The sequence below is a fragment of the Rhineura floridana genome, chromosome 11 (assembly GCF_030035675.1).
Source record: "Rhineura floridana isolate rRhiFlo1 chromosome 11, rRhiFlo1.hap2, whole genome shotgun sequence".
Taxonomy (NCBI): domain Eukaryota; kingdom Metazoa; phylum Chordata; class Lepidosauria; order Squamata; family Rhineuridae; genus Rhineura; species Rhineura floridana.
The window spans coordinates 40,119,712-40,136,441 of record NC_084490.1 but is presented as its reverse complement, the minus strand read 5'-3'; the positions used below and the strand labels follow the sequence as shown (position 1 = coordinate 40,136,441).

At 47.8% G+C, this 16,730-nt stretch overlaps 1 protein-coding gene across 4 annotated transcripts in view; it reads right to left on the bottom strand.

The window, feature by feature from the left end:
- Nucleotides 1-3,508: 3,508 nt before the first annotated feature.
- SCAF1 (SR-related CTD associated factor 1) overlaps nucleotides 3,509-16,730 on the bottom strand; it is a 32,109-nt gene continuing 18,887 nt past the window's right edge. For all 4 annotated transcript variants that reach the window (XM_061589911.1, XM_061589909.1, XM_061589908.1 and 1 more), the window contains 7 exons: nucleotides 16,054-16,172; nucleotides 14,969-15,081; nucleotides 10,937-14,188; nucleotides 8,572-8,654; nucleotides 5,798-6,082; nucleotides 4,355-4,483; nucleotides 3,509-4,231 (listed from right to left, as the gene is read on the bottom strand). In XM_061589911.1, coding sequence (XP_061445895.1) covers nucleotides 4,058-4,231; nucleotides 4,355-4,483; nucleotides 5,798-6,082; nucleotides 8,572-8,654; nucleotides 10,937-14,188; nucleotides 14,969-15,081; nucleotides 16,054-16,172 — 4,155 coding nt within the window. In that variant the 3' untranslated portion in view covers nucleotides 3,509-4,057. The remainder of the gene's footprint in view (nucleotides 4,232-4,354; nucleotides 4,484-5,797; nucleotides 6,083-8,571; nucleotides 8,655-10,936; nucleotides 14,189-14,968; nucleotides 15,082-16,053; nucleotides 16,173-16,730) is intronic.

Below are 16,730 nucleotides of genomic sequence, written 5' to 3'. Positions count from 1 at the left end.
TCTTGGTGTTATTTGACTCTTCTTTTTTATCCACAGTAATGCTGATGCAAATTTGCTGTTTTTTAAATCCGTATTTCTTAGATGTGCTCAGTTCTTTCTTTTGATGGTGCTAAGACCCTTGCAAGTTTTTGCTAATTCTCATCTTACGACAATTATTATTTATTGGTCTTCTGCCTTTTCCCCTTATTTCAGTCCTCGGGTCTGCTAGTCATCTTGTTATCTGTAAGTTTATTTTAAAGGCTCCTCCTCTTGCTCCTCTCTCTCAATTTCTCCTTACATGATTTTATTGGTTTTGCTTATTCACCTGCAGTAGTGTAGTGGCAAATTTAGAAGTGGAGGGTCCCTTCATGAAAGTCATTGCACAGCCCTCCCCCCCTTTTTTCACTGCTGGGTCGAGAATGAGATCCTTGTTAATGCCTTCTCCCACAACTGACATCACTAGGAGCCAATAAGCATGAAAGGAGAAAGTGTTCGTTACTGAAGAGAGTTTTCTTAGTGGCTGAATCATCTCCTTTCACTCTGATTGGTTCCAATCAGCAAGAAAGGACAAGGAAGCATGTTAAAAGACTCTTCTCAGTGGCTAACACATCCTTCATGCTGCTTGGCTCATAAGATGCTAGAGGCACAGGAACCCTGCTCTCTGAAAAGGGGTCTAAGATCCCCTGATGATTACCTGTTCACCTGCATACTTGTAGTAGAAGAGTGGGATCTAAATAAATTTACCATCTTCTAGTTATACTATGCCTCCCTTCCCCTCTCTTCTGTAGTTGTTCGCTTTGGTTGTATTTGCATATTTGTAAGCCATGGTTTGTCTTAGTCATCTCACAGAAAAGCAAATACGCCACAGCTTATTTCTCCAAAGCCTGATTTGTTTTCCAGCTGCTTTTCCTTGTGCCTCTGTAGCTTAGCAAGCATAAGGGGTGGAGTAGCCCATCAAACCATGCTTAGACTGCTGAATTTGGACATTATGCCAGACCCATCTTTTTTTAAAAAAAACCAGTTAAGCAAACAAAAAAGCCCCATGGCCTCACATCATGGTTTTTGCCAGAAAACAAACCATGGTTAGTCTGCTAGGTTGGCTTGGGATGTTCCAATGAACTATATTTATGCTAAAACCATGGCTTAGCATTGTGTGAAGTAAGCCACTGGCTTCTCCCTCTGCTTGGAACTTCCTACCTCTGCCTCACTAGTTTCTTCTTTTAAAAAACCAACTTGTTCTGGATTGTATTTCCTTTCAACAGGCCTATTCAAAACATATTATTCATCCTGCCTTTCGGTTTCTTCCCTCCCTTCTACATCCAATACCCTACACTCCCTAATTATGCTAGTTAAATTCCAATGTGTGTCCCACAAAAGCAGGGCATTTTCTTTGTAAAGAATGCAGTACACTTTTAGGCACTTTGTAAATAAAACATGTACACACAGGTTCAACCCCTAACCAAGCATGATTTTGAAGGCAAGAGCAAAAAAGAGTTGAAAAGGGTTGGAGGGGTTATGATAAGAACAGCCCTGCAAGATCAGATCAAAGGTCCAGCAACTGGTTCCAAGAAGAAGCTATCCTGCCTCTGAACCTGGAAACTCCTTACAGCCATTACAATTAGTTACCATTGACTGACTAATCCTTCCAACCCCCTTTTAAAGCCACCTAAGCCAACAGCTGTTGCAATTTGTGGCAGCAAATCCCATACATCAGTTGGTATGAAGTGGCACTTTCATCTGCCCAGAACTACCTTGTCAATCAGTTTCACTGGATTGTAGTACTTTAGTGTTTTGCATAGGAGAAAAACGTTTATCTACTTTTTCTACATCCTACCCGATGTCAAAAACTTTGATTAGGTCTTCCCCATTTGGTCACCATCTTTCCTAAACTGAAAAGCCCCAAACCTTTGCATGTGCCCTTGCAGGAAAGGTGCTCCATCTGATCCAAGTGAGAGTCGTGGGGTGTGAGTTCGAAGTCCACATCTAACCCTGAGAGCATCCCCATCTCTGCTGCTTTCTACAGCACATTCCCCACCCCGTCAGCCCTTGCAGCATTAGTTGAAGTTATCAACCTGACCACTCCTGCAGCCCTTCCAGCAAGAACTTCACCGTCGGCTGCACAGGAGATGGCAGCAAAGAGCTTCCAATCCAATTCCTTCCATCACCTCAACAAATTGAGGTTGGGTTCCCCAGCTGAGTCAAGGATAGCCACGAAGATCCAACATCCACAGACACCTTGCAAATGGTTACAGCAAGTGACCTCTGGGCCCTTGCCCCATTCTTGACTCTTCAATTTATATCTTAGGGCAGGAATTTGAAGTAAAAACCACACATGTACAAAAAGCTAATATTGAAAAGCAGTGCTCCACCTCTATAACAAGCATTTCATTTGCCACTGAACAGCTGCTTCTGAGGGCTGTTTAGAGCAGTGTTCTTCAACCTGGATTGCCAGATGTTGTTGGACTACAACTACTATGATCCCTTGACCAGTAGCTCAGCTGGCTGGGGATAACGGGAGTTGTATTCCAAGAACACCTGGGTAGCCCAGGCTGAAGAGCAGCGCTTTAGAGGACTCCTCTGAAGTGTCATTAGGCTTTCATACATGTAGTCTACAGAGCCTTTTCACAATCCTTTGCATTTCTTCCCTATATTCTCTCCCCCTTCCTTTATATCAGCAATGTGGTCAACAATACAGCTGTTTACACCTTACCCCAGAGGTAACCAATTTGGTACCCTCCAGATAGTGGTGGGACTACCACTTTCATCAAACCTGACCTTTGGCCATGCTGGCTAAGGTTGATGGGAGTTGCAGTTCAACAACATCTAGGGGGCACTCCACTGGACACCACTGCCATATCCCATTCCTCATAGATGTTTCCTGGCCACCTGTGGAAGGTGTTCCTCTACCAATGCAACATTAATGACCAGGATGACACAGGCTTCCAGATACAGCAGGATAGAGAACCTGTGGCTCTGCAGATGTTAGACTACAACTCCCACCATCCCTGACCACTGGCCATCCTGGCAGAGGATGATGGGAGTTGGAATCCAACAGCATGTGGAGGGTCACAGGTTCCTGTACTACAGTATGATCAAGAACAGCCAAATGGCAGTTCACACCGAGTTCAAGGGAGGTTAAGAGTTTGGGGGTGGGGGTTGAGCCCATAGAATCAATGCTGGGCCCCAGGGCTCATTGAGGGGAACTCAGAAAATGGGAACTCCAGAAGAGGGACACCTGTGTGGGTGGCTATAAGGCTGAACAGGCTGCCAGCCCTGCTCTGAAGTGGTTGCTTACACATCCAGTGTAGACATGCAGCTGCCCCTAGAAGAGGGGAGGGGTTGCTATCTCTGCCAAGCAAAATTTTACCTGATACTCTATGCGTTCTATTAATTTTTTAAAAAAATGAAGTAGCCCTCCCACAAGGTAGTTACAGCAGCAAACATGATCATCTGTGTTCTGGGGGAGTGGCCCCCCCGAAGTACATAGACCCCCCTCCCCTAACTAAAGGACCACAGACACAGAGCCCAGTTCAGATGGCTAAATGCAGTTTTATGAAGAGGAAGGGGTGGGTGGGGAAGTAGTATGACAGACAAACTTACAACTGGGAGTAGATACGGGTGCACTACCTGCTCGGCCTGGCAGGAAGCTGCCATCTATAGGCCAGTCGTGGTACTGCTCTTTCAGGAAGGCTGCCAGGGAGGGTGAGAATAAAATCCATCAAATTAAAAACATGCTAAATGAGTAAAAACTAAGTGGGAGGGGGGAGGAGTAACATCCACCCGTCTTATCATGGGAGTCTGAGAGTAATGAAACTAAAAATTAGCCTCATCCTCTCCCATCAGTATTTACAGGGTAAAACACAAGTCAATTTGTGGCTAAAACCATGAAAGTGTTTGGGGGGGGGCAGGTAGCAGATGTACAAGAACCACACTCTCTCCAAATGCCACCCCTCCCAAACAAAACGGGTCACCCCAACCCTCCCTTCCACATGCCCCACACAGGAAAGGGGGCTGGGGGGCCAGCCAAGCCTATTTGCATAAAGAAGGGCCATTTTTTGATTTTCCAATCAGAGGAGAATCAGAGTGGGGGCATGGGCAAGCCAGACTTGTCCAGCCCCCCTATTTCCCTGGGTCCTGGCTCCTCATCCATCTTGCGCCCATGTTTTCGAAAGTACTTGTATCGCTGGACATAGGCCTTCACAAGGTTGTTCACCTTGACTGGATTGATCTCGCCACTCTTGCTGTGGCAGATCTAGATAGGATGAAGTCGGGGAGGGGAGAGACAGAAGATGACAAAGAGTTAATTCCTTTCCTCTCCAATGTAGCCTTGTGCCCCTCTGCTTCAAAGTCTCCACCCCCCACCCCTTTCCTCTACCTTGTGGACAGCTTTGCGCAAGATGTCCTTGTATTCTTCCTTGGTGATCTCCTTCTTCTGGTAATAGGGCTTGATGGCCAGTTTCACTTCCTCCACTGCCCGCTCTTGTGTATGAAGCTTTTTCAGGTACTGCGGTGGAGCAGAGGTAGAGCAGTTAGCTGAAGCAGGAGCACTAGGTGCAGGACAGCTGGCCCAAGGTAAGGTGTCAGCATGCAAGCAATGAGCCCTCAGCCACAATGGATCCTTCTGAAAGAACTTTTTTTCTGCTCCTAGCACAGTCTTCAGCATCTGCTTGACATCCCCCGCTGACAGTTTAAAGCACTCTGTTCCATACCATAAATCCGTACTGGGGTCTACAGGTGGGTATTTAAGGGAGGGCCATGGCTGCAAGGTTTAGCACATCTGCTCTGCAAGTACAAGGGTCCCAGGTTTAATGCCCGGGATCTTTAGGTAGAACTGGGGGAGACCCCTGTCCGAAACCCTGGAGAGCGGCTGCTAGTCAGCAACGCATGTGGACAACACTGAGCTAAATGGAGCAATGAGCTGACTTAAGAGCTGTGAAGGCCCGGAAAAAAACCGGAAAAATTCAGAAAAGAAAGTTTTTTTCCGAAGCCGTTTTTGGCTTTTTTCCAAAAAATTGGAAAAAAATAAAAAAAGAAGAAAAAATGGATTATGGAATGTTTTATTTTGGCATTGAATCTTAGTCCTCCCTTTTCTCAGTTCTTTTTATGGGAATGGATGCTTTATGTCTGCTTGACACTGTGGAGGACTAGTGGAAGCATAAATAATTTTCTTTGTTATTAATGTTGATGGTTTCTTCTGGTTTTTTTTAAATTGTTTTTTGCCTGCTCCTCATAAACTGGCAAAACGAAAGAGGTTCCTTACAGCTCAGGTGTTCCTTACAGTTCAGGATCTTGTAGATCAATTTGTTACAAAAAAATTTTAAAAAGTAAATTCAATTTGTAATAATTGTTTGAATAAAATGTACTTTTAATATACCAAATGTGATAATTTTATGCCAAACCAACTTGTACATAATTACATTTTATGTTCCTGAAGTAACAAAGTGACTTTCAATCTGTAAAAAGTACTAATATTGCATTTTTTCAGAACATTTCCATTTTTTCTGGAAAAAAAAACAGGAAAAAAATGTTTTTTCCCCATGGCTTCAAAATTTCTGGAAATTTTACATCTCTAGGACTCAGAATAAGGGAGCATTCTACGTCCTCCTACATTTCTTAGTGCTGGGCAACTGGGCTGGTTTCAGATCCAAATCTGAAATTATTCCTTAGTGCAAGAATGAGGAACCTGTGTCCCTTCATATGCTGTTTCTCCCAAAGGCAGTCAGGGATTACGGGAGCTGGAGCTTTGCTAAAAGGCCCCTTTGCCTATGCCCAGATGACAACAGTTGTCTCATTCTAAAGACAATTCCATCTCTTTTACCTTGTCACTGTCGCCACGCCCTTCAGAGCTGGTGCTGCCCAGATCTGTGCCAGATGAAGAGGCAAAGATGCCAGCCGAGGGAGGGCCGGATGACGCCTGGCTCAAAGTCCCTGGCAAGACTCCTGTGGGGGTTGGGGGGGTTGAGCCACAGCCTCCTAGAGGCAGGGAGCTCTGGAGCAGGTAGGAGACAGGCGGCACAGTCAGGTGTGAGGCAGGTGGATGGGCGGGCGGTGCTGGTGGCTGAGGGAGGCCCAAGGAGGCAGAGGGCTTGGTGTGGGTCAGGATCTGGTAGGAGAGAGAACAAGGGGAAAAAAGATGGTTAAGATAGCAGATGGGACTGCTTGGCTGTTGTGGCATGTCACGCATCCATTTTCCACACTCAATAATTAAATATTGGAATCCCCCCCCAAAATGGAAGCATGAATGGATCTACCTGGCTGTAGGCAAGCAGGACAAGGGTCCTGCAACTCACCTTCCCTAGGGCCCCAAAAGAAATCCCACAGGGTGCATAAGCAGGGCTGATCCTCCCTTTAAATGCTCACAGGAACCACACCTGCTCATGGCAGTGGAGGAAATAATAGCACAGCCTATGCTTCGGTGATGTTTAATTATATCCAGAGCAGAGAACCTTTCTTCTGCCAAGGGCTACATTTCCTTAGGGGTAATCTGCCAGGGCCCAAGCCAAAAAAGTGGGGAGGGGGAGGCTCTCCTTTTTCTGTTTCCCTTCCTACACAGCACTCTGCCGGGGGTGGGTCAGATCACTCTTGCCAGAGGTCTGAAGGTTTTGACTTCAGGGTGTTATTTTGTTCTTTTCTCCTTCCATTCATTTCAGCTCCTCCCCCCCCTTTTTTTCTCTACCACTCTCCTCCTTTCCCCAAACTTCTTGAAATTAGGCCAAGGACCACAGGTTTCCCACCCTTTGTTAATTTATTTCAACTCCCTTTACAGAGGATTCCCCCACTAGCTAAGTCCCTGCTGCAATCAGAATCATAACTCCCCAAGGCTGATTTGTCATCTCCATCCAAACTGGGGAATGGAGACAAATGGGAGTAGTTAACAGTGCCATCATTACCGCATGAACAGAATTGCCTCCAGTGTGGTTTGAATTAAAAGCCCTTGAGAGAAAATGGCCAAAGTGATTTGAAGGAAGTGAAAATGGCTGCTAAAGGCAGCTTAATAGCTGGACAGCTCCAAAATACCACGTGATTATGAGGGCAACATCAGAAAAAACATCACATTCTGCAACTGGACTGAATTTACAACCCAATCTAGCCCACATATATTTGGAAAACAAACCCAGCTTCGCTCAGTGGGGTTTATTTCCAAGTAACTGGGCCCAGGGCTGCAGCCTTAGTTTAGGAATGTTTGTTTTGGTTAAAATGGCTTATTTGTTCACAGTTACTAATTTTGCATACTTTCAAAAAAAGCAGGTTTTGCAAGTAATTCAGGAGCTAGTCTTTCAAGCAGCAACAGGCAGAGGGGGCCAGAAGGACATGGTGGAGCAGCAGGGCTGGCGCTAAAGGGCAGCCACGTTGGGCCCTGGCCAAGAGGCCTCTGAAGGGCTCCTCCTTAGGGTGTGGGGGTAGCACTCCCCTTCCATGACCCTTGACAGTCGACTCCCAACCCTGCCACAGATCACAGAGACACAGCTCCAAGACCCCCCCTACAGACCGTGCAGGTCTGTGGTGCCCGCCCGCTCCACCTACCTCTCCTCCCTTTCTGTGAATGCCCTGTGTGCTATGCATGCAGCTGCCATCAACCAAGATGGCAGCAGAGGCTTTTCTAAGGTCGCCCTGAGTGCCCTATTATAGGGTAGAAGGGCAGGATAGAAATATTTTAAATAAATAAATAAATACCACCATCTTGATTGATGGCAGGCATGTGAGTGCACACAGTGTAGTGCACATGCGTGCCATCGACGAAGATGGCGGCAGGGGTATCAGCCCCTTAGAGAAGCCTCCACCACCTTCTTGGTTGATTGCAGAGACCTGTGTGCCCAGCATGCAGGGCATTCACGGAGAGGGAGGAGAAGGAGGTGGAGCAGTCCCGCACAGTCTGTAGGGGGTGCTGGGAGCAGGGCCCCCGGGGCAGGCTAGCACCCAAGGGCCCAGTCACACCTGGCACCTGCCCTGTAGAGCAGAGTTAGGTGGCCAGCTTGGGAGACGGGAGCACAGTTATCCTAAGGGAGAAAGAGCTACCATCTCTTAGCACTGGAGCAGATCAAGCCTTGCTGTACAGAAGTCCTCTGCCAGAGTACACCCACATACTACTAAGCTTGTCCCTGCAACCATGAGAACCAGAAATGTAATAATCATAATTTTTTTTAAAAAGGAAGAGCTGCGACTCTCAGGGTGCCAGCTTCGGCGCCAGACAGCAGGCTTTACTTTCACAGCGAACACACAAGAGTACACAATGCTCTGGGCTTCAAAGCAACCCTGCCTCCCTTATGTGTTCATCTTTGTCTATTTTCCAAGATGTTTGCATTTCATCAGGAGTTTTACATCCATTTGTATATAAAGTGGGCCCCACAACCTTCCACCTCCTGCTCTCCCTCCCATGTTAGTGCTAGAACGAAGTCTCACACACCTCTCTAGAAACGTGAAGCTCAGCTACTACCGCCAGATCTCTCAGCTGAATTTGGTCCTGAAAATGTGGCTGCAACTCGAGTGCCAACACTTGGCACCCTTTGCTCAAAATCCATACCCACACACCAAAGTCATCCCAACGATCTAAAAATCTGCATCAGTTTTAACAGTTTCAAACTTGCTCTGTACCTGATTGGTTGCTTGAATAAGCTCCTGAGCTTTTGCCCGGCTTGCAAGGTTAGCCTCTTCCATCTTGAACAGCAAGGCAGTCACTAGGTAAGAAACAAGATTTTTAGAAATGGTTTCCAAACTCTAGGGGGTGAGGGTGGGGCAAGGACTGTTAAGTCCTTCTCCCATCCCAGACTTAGTCCAGAAACATGAGGCATCATGCCTCTGTGCTCTAGATCAGAGGTGGGGAACCTCTGGCCTACAGGCCATGCCCACCCACTCTACACCTGACATCATACATGATGGCAGGTAAGGGCAGGGCTTCAAAGGAAGAATCAGGAGCCTAAAGTGGGCTCCTGATTGTTCCTTTGCTGGAGCAAGATGCGCTCCCAGCCATCCATCAGCTGATGAGGGGTAGGAGCTTGCCTTGCTCAAGGAGGGAGAAGTGGTTTCCATTCAATGGAAACCACTTCTGCCTCCGTGTTGCTCTTTAAGGCCGCCTGGCACAGCTCCTTCCACCTCCGACACAGGAGGTGGAAAGCAGCTGCATGGGGAGGCTTGCAAAGCCCTTTCCTGTGCTTTCAACCTCCGATGTTGGGATTTTGACAAGATGGGAGGGGAAATCCACCTATCATGTGATGTCATTACACCATGCCATTGGCAGATGGGTTGCCCCACCCATCTGTCCAAGTTGGTCTGCAAGGTGGGGCCAGATCTTTACCCAGAGCCAGAAAGGTTCCCCATCCCTGCTCTAGATACAGCTGTTGCTGGACAAATGCTGCTGGACTCTAATGCTGATCAGCCCCAGCCAGCGTGGCCAATGGGAGTTGCGGTCCATCATCATCTGGAGGGCCACAGGTTCCCCACCCCCAACATGCAGAGACACATTAGCTCCGAGTTTCATGCATTAAATAGCGGGATGGTCTACTCTATCTTTTTATTTTCCGCCTCCCCACAGCACAGAAAATAGCATTGAGGGGAAGAGATTTATAACTGGGATAGGGCTAAACACTATCTCAAGCACCACTGCTCAAATCCAATCTCCTACCCACTTACAGCTTTTTAAAGCTAAACAGTGGATCCCCCGCATTGCATATAGTTAAGGCCTTAAAAGGACGATACATATCCACCCAACTCCCTTCTGCGATAAAAAAAACACTCCCTGAAAAAAATCAAAGATCTTGGAAGCAAACATATGAAAACACAAAATATATTGTGTGCCTCCTTGCTCTTGCTTACCACAACTGGATATATTCTGCTCCAAAGAATCCCAGTTCCAAATACATTTAGGGCAAAATGGTGTGCATTTGCAGGCATGTACTTCCTTTACAGAACTTCTCTTGCTGCTAAGGTTCAGGTTTTCAAAGACTTGGGAACATTTGGTCATAGAGCTTATGGCTGGAGAAGAGAAGCACTTCACATCCTCCTCCAGCCAGTCCTCTGAATGTTGACCCTTCACTGGATGACCAGGGCACAATTTCTAAGCTTTTATCCACAACTTCAAGAGACAAAACTTATTTTCCAAATTGTGAAGACTGTGTGGCTAGAATTAAGATTCTGTGTTCGGGCAGTGACATTTTTGGGTAACCTGAACCTAAACTGGGTTAATTCATCAGAACATCATAAAAATCTTCAAATATCTAAAGGACTCCCATGCAGAAGATGGAGCAGACTTTTGTCCTCTGTTGCTCCAGAGAATAGTATTAGTACCAATGGGTGGAAATAGGGAGGGAAGCAGATTTCAACTCAATGTCAGGAGATGCTAACAGCTGCTCAAAATTGGAACAGACTGCACTGGGAGGCAACAGGCTCTCCTGCAGTAGAAATGTTTAAGCAGTGCTTGATAGCCATCCATCAGGGATGCTGTACTTGCATCCCACACTGCAGATTCTGCATTGAGCAGAGGGTTGGACTAGCTTATCTCCATCTAATTCTACAGGCACAGGGGCTCCAGTTTCTGAGCAGGGGTATGGACAACCTCCATTTTTTATTTCTAAAACTTGAACTCTGATTCTTGGGAACACCTCACTTGCATGGAAGTCTGCAGAATTGTATTTCAGTTCTCGCTAGAGTTGCCAATAGATATGCCTTGGCAAAAGGGAAGGGATCCCTGACTCTTAAGGCGTTTTCAAAATGTGCTACTTTGTTGGGATTTTCTTATTTTACAGTGTACTACATTTTAGCTTTGCACCATAATTTTTCAGTTGCAGTGTGTGTGTGTGTGCGTGCATCTATGTATACAAATGCACAAACACTTTGTTAGTTTAGGAAACCACTCAGACTGTTTCAGTGTTAAGTGGTATGAAAAGATATAAAATCAATAAATGAGCAGGGCTCCACAAAAGCCCTGCCTCCCACCCAGGCCAATCTGCATCACGATACCTACATGCCAACACTCCGCTGGTGCAGTCTACCCCTCCCTGCAGGTTCCATGACACGGGAGCTGGTGGCTGGGGCAAGCTGCGGGGAGGGTGAGGCGGCTGTGGCTGCTGCAGCAGCGGTGGTTCCTCTTTGGTCTCAGACAAGCTGTCAGCTTCTGGCTCCTCTGCTGGCACCCTGGGCTGCTCGGCTGGGGGGTCTTCGGGAAGGAAGGAGACATCGGGCGTCTTGCAGCTGCTGTCCACGGTCTGGGAATCGGGTGTGAGCTCCTGGCCAGGGTCCAAGGGCTGAGGGCTGGGTGGCTTGGCTGTGCCCTCTGATTTCTCTGACCCAGACCATGAGGGTTCCTCCTTGACTCTCAGGGGGCTGTTTGTACCTTGACTGCAGCTGTCAGCTTTGGATTTCTTCAGCCCAGTCTTCACCTTGAGCTTCTTCTTCTTCTTGGGCTCTGAGGCACCCTTTGGCTTGATGCCCTTCAGTTTCTTCACACCCATCTTGGCCTTCAGCCCTTTGACTTTCTTGGGTTTGAATCCTGGCTCCTTGATGTCAGCCATCTCACCTTGACCGGCAGCAGAAGCCCCAACCATCAACACTTTCTCCTCTGACTTGAGGAAAGGTGAGCGGCTCTCCTTGTCACGGCTAAACTTCACACCGATGGAGCCCACCTCCTTGACTGATGTGGTGCTGCTTACCCCTTCACGGATCAAAACAGCCACCTTAGACTGGAGCTTCACCTTCCGGCCTGAGCCTAACTTGCCACTCTCCTTGTGGCTTCCGGTTTTAATCTTTTTCCCTGTCTTGTCCCGATCTGGCCGGGCCTTTTTTTCCACCTTGGGCAATTCTTGTTGTTCAGAACAGGGAGGTCCCTCCTTCAACTTTTTTTTGTATTTCTCACGGGCACCAGGGCGGTCCTCAACATAGGCCCTCTTGCGCTCTTTCTCCTTGGGCATCTTCTGTTTGATGTCCTCCTCAGGCCGCTTATCCTTGCGGGATGGGACTGTGTCCTCCTTGGCCGTTAGCCGCACCCCACCAGATTTGGATTCCTCAGCAGGGTCACGGTCTGAGAAGCAAGCATCAAAACTCAACCCTTCAGAATCGTAAAGCACTTCCCGCTTAGCTCTCTCCGGTGTCTCCAAAAGGCCCTCCATTTTCTCCTGCTGGTTGACTGTGATAGTCCTCTTGATGGTGAAGAGGTCGTTATCATTGAGGTCCTGGATTGATGGCGGTACCACAGTTCGTGCATCTCTGCGACGCTCCATCAAGGCCTTCTCGGACTTGGGTTCCTCCAGCAGGTGGACCTCTCGTTCCTTGTCCTTGGATACCCGATGGGAGGGATGCTTCTCACGTGAGTGAGACCGGGAGCGTTTCTTCTTCTTCCTACCACCGTCCCCCCGATGTTTGTCTTTGTGCCTACTGCGATGGGCGTGACTACTGCTGCGCGACCGAGAACGACGGCCATGGCGCTTCTCTTTTGACTTCGATCTCCTGCTCTTGCGTCGCTCAGCAGAGGTATGCGAGGAGCCAACAGCAGACAAGCTGGTGCTGATTGAGGGTGACCAGGAACGGGAGGCTCGGTGATGTGAGCGGGACCGTGAGGCCCTGTGGTGTGAGTGCCGACGTTCCTTGGACTTTGAGCGTGATTTAGATTTCTTTTTAGGGTTCCATGAAGAGGCATAAGATTCCTTGGTTTTTGAAGCCTTACGCTCTCGTGATCTTTTGCGCTCCCTTTTCGATTTCTTACATGAACCAGAGCTAGAACCAGAGTGTGATTTGGAGGCAGGGCGTTTAGGGGCTGGTGGAGGGGGTGGTGGAGGAGGCGGTGGCGGCAGGGGTGAGGGGGCTCGGTGATATCGTTCTCGGCGTTGGGTCAAGATCTTCCTCCTCAAGTCCACACCCTTCCAACGTGGGTCAGGTTGGCTCTCACTAAAGTCAATCTGTAAGGCTCCTTCGTCATCCGAGTCTGCATGAAGGGACAGGAAGTCATCTCCTTCCACCACCCGCAGGGTGCGCTGCTCAGCAAGCCGGCATCTGCTCCGGAAAAGTCGAATGGGACTATAGCGCTCATCTTCTGGCTGGACAATCTCACCTTCCTCAATTTCCGAGTCACCACCACCACTCCCATCCCACTCCATGGATGACCGGCGCCCAGCGCGGTGATGCCCACTACCTTTGGATGCTTTCTCTCCAGTCCTTAACTTGGCATTTCCAACTGTCACCACCTCGAGGGACACCTTCCCTTCCAGCTGTGGCTTGGCTTCAGCATCCAAGCGTCCTTTGGGGGCCAGGTCTACCACAAATACCCGGCGGCGAGGTTCAGAAGCTTTGGATTCTACTTGTTCTGGGGGAAGCTCCTCAGGCAGGGTGGAATCAGCACCTGGAGGCTCTTTGCCCTCAGGGGCCTCGGCAGGGCAGGCTGCCTCAGTTTCATAATCCCTGCCAGGCTCTGGTTCTGGTTCTGAATCTTCTTGTCCTTTGTCTGAGCTAGGGAAATCTTGGCTCAAGCTGTTTTCGTCATAGATTCCAGCCAAGGTTTCTGAAATGCGGCTGATGCTGTGGGACATGTCCGGAGGATGTTGGTCACGGTCTTCTTCTTCTTCATCGTCGTCTTCGTCATCTTCATCCTCCTCCTCAGGCGAAGGGGTACTAACAGAGGAACTGGGGTTGGAGCCTGTGGGGTCAAAGGGATCATATTTCTGGTCATGTCGCCCACCCTCTGCCTCTTTGTGAGGAGAGTCGCCAAAGCCAAAATCGCCATTGAGGTTGTCCTCATCGGTAGGGTGGAAGGGATCATAAATATCTAAGTCCGGGGAGTGCATTGGGGGGCAAGGGTTTGAAGAGCTGCCACCACCGTCGCCTGGGAGGCCCTGGTGGCAGGAGATTGAGGATGATGATGAAGAACAAGATGATGATGAAGAGGCGCTGGAATTGGCCTTATCCAAGGAGTTGGTGGGAGGGGGCTGGGAACGCTGCTGGGATTCAGATTCACGGCCAGTGGCACTCCGCGGCCGCTGCTGCCCCCCGCTGGATACCCCCATGCCAGTACCCAGAGTCATGCCCAAGCAAGGTGAAGGAGAAGTCCTGTCTGCTTTAGGGGACTGCGAAACTTTACTCTTGGCTAAAACAGAAGTCCAAGGAGCCAGGTCCATTAGAGGCAGAGTTCTGTGCGGATCCAGAGGGTAAGGCTGTTGTGAAAGGGAATGGTGGCCAATTGGGCAGGCTCTGCTTCCTCTCCAGCAAGGTGTCAATGATCCAAGGCAGGCTGTGGGGAGCAAGAAGAAATGGTTAAGAGTGTACCCCAATCTGAAAGATGGGAAATAAAATACGTGAATAAAGGTCCTGTATCACATTCCACAATCAGTGCTTCACAGGGGTTCCGATATTCCCAATTCCCCTGCTAATCCATCAGGCTGAAAGCCCAGATCACATATAGTACCCCTAGGAGCCCATGGAACCATCTAGCCTGAGTCTTAACCCAAATCTCAGCTGCAGAGAACTGTTCCTTGAGTCTAGCAACCATAGGATAAATCCTCACCATAAAGATTCTGGGCAGAGCTTAAGGTCCCAGGCCAACAGTGAGGGAGAAGTCAAACAGAGGCAAGATTGAGCAGAGGAGGGGATTCCTTGAGCCCCCAGAAACAAGAGTATCTTTGGGGGTCCTGGGGCTAAAAGAAACTGGGCTGGACTACTTAAAATACAGGATCTTCTGTCAATGTATACACCATCATGAATGAGCAGGGGAGTGAGAGAGAGAATGTAGAGTCCCAACTACATTTATTACTCTGGGGAAAACACCCAGTTTTACTGTCCCACTGCCTGGCAGCCCATTTCTCCTAATATGAAATGGCTGGCTCTGGATGCACAAGATATGGAGTCTCTTACATATGGGCTCTAAGGCCTGGATTCTGTTAACACATCCTGCCTGGACCCCTCTCTATGGTCCACCAGAAAACCTATTCACCATCCGAGGGAATAACAGGCCCACATCCCTTTCCTTAGTTGTCTCATTCCTTGCATTCTACACACAGGTGCGCATACCCACCAGACTTCTGCATCCTCCAGGATAGGTTTCTTCTAAAGATGCCTGATAGGGCACCCACATCCCCCAGCCGCACCTCAGCCACCAGTTCCACTTCTTCCATTGCTTCATCCCCACTGTTGACAGAAACAAAAAAGAGAATTTGGAAGCGGGTCCCAAAGGCCTCCCAGAGATCCGTTTCCAGCTCAACATTCTAATCCAGCCTTCCCCAAGCTGGTGCCCTCCAGATGATCTTGGACTCTAGCTCCCACTAGCCCCAGACAGCATGGCCAATGATAATGGGAGTTGTAGCCCCATCAACATCTGGAAGGCCTCAGGTTCCTCACCCCTGCCTTGATGGATCAACACACCACATAGCTGCCTCTGTTCAAAAACTGCTTGCCAATGATTCTGACCACAGCTGTACACAGATGGAGAAAAGTGGACTGTCACTCTTAGTAGTCTGCACTAAATTCTACAGACCTGGAGGCATAATTCAAGACATTTTGGCCCATATACCTTAGAAATTGTCTTGTTCCCTCTGGTCCACTGTGATACCTAAGCTCAGTCTGACAGGGTCTGACAACCTAAGGGGACCAGTTAACAATATCACCAATCTGGGCATGCCAAGAGATGCTTCCAGCAGCTTCTCTGCTTTGCCGAGTTTCCTTTCCACAGGGAGATGGTAGTACCTGAAATCACTACACTGCTTAGGAGCAGCAGTCATAACGGGCCAACCTGATCGCTATTTGCCAGCGCAGTAGCTCATTTATTGGGATGAAAATGAGAGACCCTTTCCACAGCTATTTGGCTTCAGCGATTTCCCCTTCTTTTGCAACTGCACTCAAATAATTCTCAAGTTCCTAAAAAGGATACTTTGATCAAGACATTTTATTGTTTGATGCAATCCTGAATTTAATTTGTGAATGGGTTTACGTTTCTAAAAGCTTCATTATTACTGCTATCACGTCAATTGCGCAGCTCTAATGTTCTACAAGGTATTTGCTAAATGGCAAATTCAAAGCTTTTACTACAAAGCCCTAGATAGCATCCACAGCAATGTGCGCTTGTTTTCCCTGAGATTGTTGCTCTATAAGAGTCCCACTTACTAAACCGCCTGAGGCCCTATGGAGCTCTCTACTCCCTGTGGCAAATGGTAAGTCCATTCCAGGTAGTCCAAGACTCCAGCCAAGCCAGTCATCACACCAGAAGAAGGAGCCTCAAGAACCTACAGGAAGGAACAAGAGATGTATAAACAAATGCTGAGTGAGTGGGAACCTATGGTTAAACATATTACGGAAAAACTAGAAAATGTTGGGATTGCCACAGGGCAATATGAATGAATGAATCTTTATTTTTATTTTATATTATTGGAATATCCATATTCCAAGCAGATCTATTAAAATCAGTGGACAAGTTACTTAAGTCCATTGATCCCAATGAGTCTACTTTGTGTATGAATAATGTTACATATCATCCGCAGAATTTTTGTCCTTGTGAATTATGTTAATTATATGCTACACATGAGATTAAAGTAAGAGCAATCATGATTGTCTGGCTGCCAGTAAGAGTATTGATTATTAAATATAATCATAAATTGAACTCTACACCTACTGAGTTGAACAACCACACTGGGAAGTCATATTAGAATTCTCTCTGTAATCTTTTCTCCTTTTTACAGGCTTTTGTACTTTTGGATACTAATATTTTCTCTATTTTTTTTAGTCTTTTGTACTCTTGGATGATGATAATGATAATAATTAGGAGAAAAAGAACCTGGAGGAAC